At 38.5% G+C, this 7,074-nt stretch overlaps 1 protein-coding gene across 1 annotated transcript; it reads right to left on the minus strand.

Annotated features, from left to right (window-relative positions):
• Positions 1 to 753: 753 nt before the first annotated feature.
• stpg1 (sperm-tail PG-rich repeat containing 1) lies at positions 754 to 5,279 on the minus strand. The gene is made up of 7 exons (XM_034708185.1): positions 4,914 to 5,279; positions 4,727 to 4,828; positions 2,994 to 3,173; positions 2,787 to 2,898; positions 2,510 to 2,678; positions 2,221 to 2,411; positions 754 to 892 (listed from the first exon to the last, which is right to left on the minus strand). The coding sequence occupies exons 1-7, from the start codon at positions 5,061 to 5,063 to the stop codon at positions 822 to 824; spliced, it is 975 nt and encodes a 324-aa protein (XP_034564076.1). The 5' UTR covers positions 5,064 to 5,279; the 3' UTR covers positions 754 to 821.
• Positions 5,280 to 7,074: the final 1,795 nt, after the last annotated feature.

A 7,074-nucleotide genomic window follows, 5' to 3' on the forward strand; every position in this document is an offset into this window, starting at 1 on the left:
CAACTGACAGGAATAAAAAACAGCTGACGTGGAAGGTGTTGTAGCACTGAGAATGCCTAAGTGCTCAGAAGCTAACGTATAGAAAATAGGTGCGGTAAGCACAAAAATGCTGTTGGTGTGCACAGGCCCTTAACATGTAGTAATAGTGAACCTGAACAGTAAGGACCACAAAACAATGATGTACTCCTCTCTCTGAAAATCTCCATGAAGGCACGTTTTGGTGATTAGATATCGAGGTTGACAACCCCTGACCCCTTTCACATCATCATTTGATACATTGTTGTGATGAAAATATTGATTACTACTACCATCGAGAAGGTGATCAATCCTCACATGTGTCTATTTCACAAAAAGGCCAGACTTTTGGGTCAGACAAGTGCTGCAGAAACTTTTCCATCAATCTAACATCTGATAGAGGACGCAACTGTTGTGTCCATTTGTCTCTCGTGTTGAGCTCCATCCCTGCCGTCATGCCCGGTCAGGCACATTGCTCACATACAGTCACACTCAACCCCTCTGCCTGCCCTGCAGCAGTTGGCACAGTGGTGTAATTCCAAGCTCTCAGATGTTACTGTGGTGAACCACCGCCTGCACCAGCAGCTGTTAACCACTGCAACAAACCTTTCTGCTCTATCATGCACAGATTGGAACATAGAGAAACTGAAATGTTTAAGTGTTTGGGCAATCCTCTGAATAAATACTAAATATAATTCATTTTCTTTGGCCTATATAAAGATAGAAACACAAACTAAATGCTTGCAAACATTTAATTTCCGTCCTTTTTCTCCACACACACACACAGGTATTCCTCTTAAGCCTCATCATGGAACCCAGACTTCGGGGTCACTGTAATTGAAGGACTTCTTTGATAAAATCTGAGGATCATAGCAGCCTGGAAAGAGGAAGAGAAAGTTCAACTTAATATTTGTATCATTTAAATCATATATGTAGCTTAAACACTCTAATAGGGACATCATATGTCAGTATGTAGGTGTCAGTATGTTTAGTATGTAGGTTTTTCTCAGATAGCTGGAGAAGGTCAGATAAACACATGACCTGATGTAACTGCAACAAAAAATGATCGCGTATCGACTGCACAGTTTGTACTCTGAACTAAAGTTGCATTGTATGATAAGACAGGGACCAGTTTCAGGGAGATTTACGCTTCTCCTCTGCTGCAGGGACTAAGAGACATAGATACATGCTCTATGAGAAAAAGCTTTGGTGTCTTGATAGCATCAGAGCAGTCAGGGACATTCCCTGTGTGAATGTTTCACAGTATGTGTCGGTGGGGAATTCACTCAGCCCCAGGCCCAAAAGAAGTGTCTTGCTGTGGTACTTTTGTAAATCAACCTCTACATATACCTCACTTTTTCAGCTGAAATAAAAGTTGTATTTGCTGTTTCCTTATTCAGAAAATGGTGAAAGGGTTGATACCATTGGATGCAATCAAGATGTATTCTGGGTAATACACATGTAGGGTTTTGGTTGGCCAAGAAAAACCCGGTTATGAGATGCATGCATTTCGTTTCTGTGGTGTAGATGTGTTTATTTAAAACAGCATTCAGCTAATAAATGACAACTAGATAACTCTAAAACAACACAAACTAGTTACAGCAGAGCATGACTTTGCTTAAAATGAAAAGGGACAGTGGGTTCTAATGGTGAGATCTATCTAGTGAGACTGATGAGGTTAAAAGAAAAATCATCTGTAGGTTTCAGGAGTTACTTTATGTTGAAATGTTGTCATTAAATTTTCAAGTGAACATACTTCTCCTCACCCTGCTTCATTTACATATGCTCAAGTCAGCATTACCCTGCAGTTGCCTCACTGAATTGAAGCAGTTACTGTAGTAAAGATGCAAATTTATTGCAAACGTAATTTAATTCTGCTTTATTCTTTTAAAGATGTACAAATCTAGGATAACCACAAAGCTCAAACTTGAGTGTGAAACTGTGAGCTGTGGTTCTCCAGATCATAAATGCCCCCTGCAGAAGTCCATATCTCGTTGTATTCTGCAGAAGTGTATAAACTGTATTGTTTTCTATCTGTAAACGCTCTTAAATATCATAATCTGGTGTTTATTCCTCGTTGTGTTTCACATCAGCTGTATTTTTCTGGTTTTAAATAAGAAAAATCCTCCACATAAAACCAGAATTTCCTGGAAATGCATGTGTTTTAAAAGCATCAATGTGTTGTGTAGTTTTTTCAGGCATTACCTGGTGCTGGGTTGTTATTGGGCTTTAGGTATTTGGGGGTTCTTTCCAACCTGGATACAAATGCAGCCGTGGGCACTGGATGCTTAGACATGCCTCTATAATCATCTGTCTCATAGTGGCCTGGGCCTGGAAAGGGAGGGTCTTTAGGGATGATCAGAGGAGGATTTGCTAAGCGCAAATAATGCCCCCTTCTTCAAACACAACAAGCAGAGTTAACATCTTTAGATTACTGAAAAGAAATACATTTGGAAGAAATGAAGACAGATATGAATGCATTGTGTTTGCTCACGGCAGGAGAGTCCTCTTCACTGGTGCAGGAGGCTGATCAGGGTTGTAATCCCCTGGGCCAGGACCAGACTTGATCACTGGAGCAGGGATTCTCTGGGTTTTGGATCTGAAGGGGGACGAAACTGCCTTGGAGCAGTTCTGGATTGCACTGGTGTTCAGTTGATAGTGACCTAAAACCAAGATAAATCAAACCAGAAAGGCTGAACACAAAAGTATTTTGTAAAATGAAATTATGCATATTTAAAAAATGAGAACTTAGAAGAATCAAGGGAAATTACATGGCGATGGTGCATTTTCCGTTCGGTTAAAAGCTTCACAGCATCTTGTTTTTGACAGGAAGCTTGATGTACCGCCCACTGAGGAGAATCTCTCTCTATCAGGAAATCTGATCTGTCGATTCAAGAAGAAACAAAAAGCTACACATCAACTACAGGAAACACAAACAGTTTGAGAATACAGTCATTAAGAACATACACCACACATACGTCGTACTGATTTGGGGCTGGACTCCTGTGCTTGGGACCATCCAGCTTCACAGCCACTGGCAGCCTGAACACTCTGGACACTCCGGTGTTGAAGTCATGTGTGTCTATGAGGGAGCTCTGCAGGTTGTATGCATTAGGTCCTGGGAGTATTCTCTGTAGGTAACCGGTATGCGAGGAAGCCTGAGGAGAGGATTACATAAAAAGCCATTGTATTGCTCCTGTAATTGTAATCTCAGTTAATCTACAGAATCAGAACCCAGCTTAATGACTAATTACATAACTACTAGGGGAGTGCAGTGGAGAGGTATGAGGTGGTACGAGATGCTCGTTTAACACAACACAACCAAGACAAAATAAAAATAAAGACTATTCCTGATGTGATGAATGCCACAGGAATGTCAAAATAAAAGCATATGAGACAGACGACTATATGAATCGATGTAAACAAATTGCGTTACAGACATTACTCATACACCACTGCTAATGCTGATCCAGATCAGTGTAACATGACATCCCCAATAACTTAATTAAAGGTCATGTCATCTCTATTTTGTAGGAGAATTTGGGGGGTTTGCAACATTTATATTTCATGTTAGTGGACTAGAGCCAACATTCACATATATGGCTCTGAGGTGCTTAGGTAAGGCAAGTTTATCTATATAGTACACTTCACAGTCACTAGCTGAAACTAATATGCTAATGTTTTGCAGCTATGGTGTTCAACATGTTAGAATCCTAAAACTGCATGTTGCAGAGTCAGTCCCTTGTTTTGTTTCATTAATCAAGACTCATTTTTACAGGAAAGCTTTTATTGTGTGATTTTATTCAATTTTAACTTTGCTTGTCTGTTTTAAAAGTCTGTATGCTTTTCAGCTTCTTATCACTTCATTATGCTTTATATTTCTACTGTTTTTATTGCTCATTGTGAAGCACTTTGTTACCTGTATTGAAAAGTGCTATATAAATATTATTATTATTATCATTATTATTATTATTATTATTATTATTATTATTACTATTATTATTAATATTATGTTTTAGTAACTAAACCACCCTTCTTGTTTGCTGCTGTAACTTCATGAATTTCCCCGTTGTGGGACGAATAAAGGAGTATCTTATGTTGATGGCACTGTAGTAAAATTAATCCTGACTGGCAACTGAATATGAGTATGAATTAAATTTAATTCATGGAAGATGGTTATCTATTTTGCAGTACAAGAAAACATGAAAAATGAAAACTATATGGAGAATGACAGTTATCCATTACTGTCATGTCCATGTCTGATGACAGGGCACTCATCATACAAATTCAGTGAGGTTCTGCTGATGGGTAATCAAGTTTCTGTTTTATGGTGAAACATAGCAATTTGTTGCTTTGACATGGCAATATTGTTTTTTCATTGGATAAATTTGTTTTGGTTTTTTTCATAAAGAAAATGGATTCAGTTCGAGATTGCATGAGTAATTTCAAAGAAGTTATGATGGTGTCAATTACACAAATAAAATAGTCATTCAGTATAATTTTCATTTTGTGTCCTGGTGTGTTTTTACCTATTCCATCATTTTTTTCTGAGATCTTTTCATTGATTATCCAAATGATATGCAAATAATGTCTGAGCAGTCAAAATGACTGTTATGGTCATTATAGTAGTTGCAGAATTCTGGTAGACCGAGTGTTAAAGACGGACTGCAGAAACCTAAAATCAGTGCAGTGACAGACTCTGGGCCCTGACCTTGGACATCACAAAGCCTGTGGTGCCTTTCTTTGAGAATGAAGGACTCTGGGTTTCAGCATTGGAGGCACAGTCATAGCTGTCAGGTCCTGGATTGTCCCTCTGTAACACAACAAGCACACATTATCATGTTTAAGTTGAGTTTTGAAACAGTAAATGTACATTTAAGGTTTGTTAAAAGTCCTACCAGAGAGGCGTTTGCAGGAAACCTCTGGGATTGAGACAGAAACCCCTTCTTTTCCTGATTCGTTTTCACCATTCGTTGGTGTTTTGTTGGAATTGAAGATGAAACAGTGTGAGCCGGGATTTCATCACTTTCATTAAACTCTCGATACATGTTTACACACCAGGTGAAAAGTTACTGCTGATGTCTGTAAATCTGAAGTCTCTCAGATCATGTAGCTATAGGTACAAACTGTGTTACTCGAGTTATCATGTAGCTATGGCGATGTACAAACTGCTGCGCCGCTCACTGCGCAGCCGATTCTTTCCCATTCGAGTCAATAAAACACCATATACGGACTCCCGACAGTTTAAACATCGTTTGGATCAGAAATATTCATCGATTTTGAATGTAAGCTACAAACAGCCACATGATCCAGGTCGACTACAACAGAACTTTAGTCATTATGTACCACATATCTGGAACAAACTCCCTGAAAGCTCCAACTCTCACCTCTTTTAAATAAAAGACTAATACATTTTTATTTGTCACTGCCTTCCTATCTTAGCTTATTTTAACGTAACTAACTGCACTTTAAATGCAAATTTTTAATATATTCTAATTTTCCTTTTTCTTTTGTTTTATTATATTTTTCATTTTAATTGTGTTGTTAATTTTTAATTTTCTTTTATAACTGGTGGTAAATATTGAACTTTTACACGATTGTTTATTTTTTCTGCACCTGTATTTGGTTGGGATGGGTTAAAATGTTTTTGAAAACAGTTGCAATGTCACATACATCCACAGGGTGGAGACATGTTTCTGCTTTTAGTGAAGAAAAGCTTCACTCTGGTGTTCATCTCTAGATCAAGCTCTTAAAAATCCCTACATTTTTCCATACATTCCTGCATTTTAAATGTTTGAGATATCCTACTCCCACTTTCAACCATGCTTCACCGTATCACCATGACCCTATTTTCTTTTACTTTTTAAGGAGGATTTGTTTAACCATAGGCAACTGAGGTCATTTTGCCACAAGGGAACATTCTGCCTGTGCTTTCACTTCCTCCTCTGTTTATTCTTGTTGCCAGGTTTTTATGAAGATAAACTGTATAAACACTGCGGTATGAAGGTATTCACCTCCGGAAGAGAGCACACTTTGTGATCTTATCGACCTCCCCGCTGGCTTCTTCAGGTGGATGTCTGACTTTCTTTGGTATAACTTGTAAATTCTAACATCCCTTTAAAAATAGTTGTGGTTTTTCGTCGTAGTGAACTCCACATGGAGGGAACATCAAAACGTCTGATAAGATGAACAAAGAAACTAAGAAGAAGTTAAGACTGAGGCTTGCTAACAAAGGAAACAAATTCACAGATTTTTAAAGACGTAGCTTTGTGGGGCACTGATTGGCCTAGCTTTCCATACACCATCACTAGTGTTACTACTGAACTTGTTGCTGTTGCTAGTTAACTATGGTTACAATTTTGAGCCTTACTTGTAAATTAGTACAGTCAAAAATACTTAAACCTAGTGTTACGAGCGGACATTTTTGTCATTACAAGTAAATTATTAAACTTTTTGTATGCTTACTAATTAAATCTGGGGTTGGTAGTCAGATTTAGATACACTTTTTGTTATACTGGTTAAAATGATCTTTATGTTTCGATGGCAATCAATCCATAATGTGTTCTTAAAAAAGAGAGAAAAAAAGCCGCTATCTACAGCCGGAGTAAACCTGGGAAAACACCAACCAATCCCTGCCATCAGGAGCTAATTTATGAAACCAATCAAATCCCATCCTGCCATTCTGCCCACCTCCTGCGCGTACATTTCATGGTTGTTTGTGTTTTTAACTTTCACTATGATAATGTTTTGGTGTTTAGTTTGCACTGAGTGAGACAAGAGTTGACGTAGTGCAAAACACAAACAATGTGCTGAGGACTGGTTTTGAATCAGTCACAATCATATGGCGGCGCTCGTGCATGTGAGTGGGGGCGTTGTTTTGGTGGAGCTCCGAGGGGAGGGGAGGGAGGGGTTAGACAGAGTCCTGAGGAAATGCTACATTCAAATTCATGCTAGTTTTCCGTGACTACCAACCCTAGCTTTAACTAATAATGTCAAAATATCTGCCACTAGTGTCACTGGTAGAAATTGATGCCTTTACTAGTTGACATGTCAGAGTTT

The sequence above is a fragment of the Notolabrus celidotus genome, chromosome 18, assembly GCF_009762535.1.
Source record: "Notolabrus celidotus isolate fNotCel1 chromosome 18, fNotCel1.pri, whole genome shotgun sequence".
NCBI lineage: Eukaryota > Metazoa > Chordata > Actinopteri > Labriformes > Labridae > Notolabrus > Notolabrus celidotus.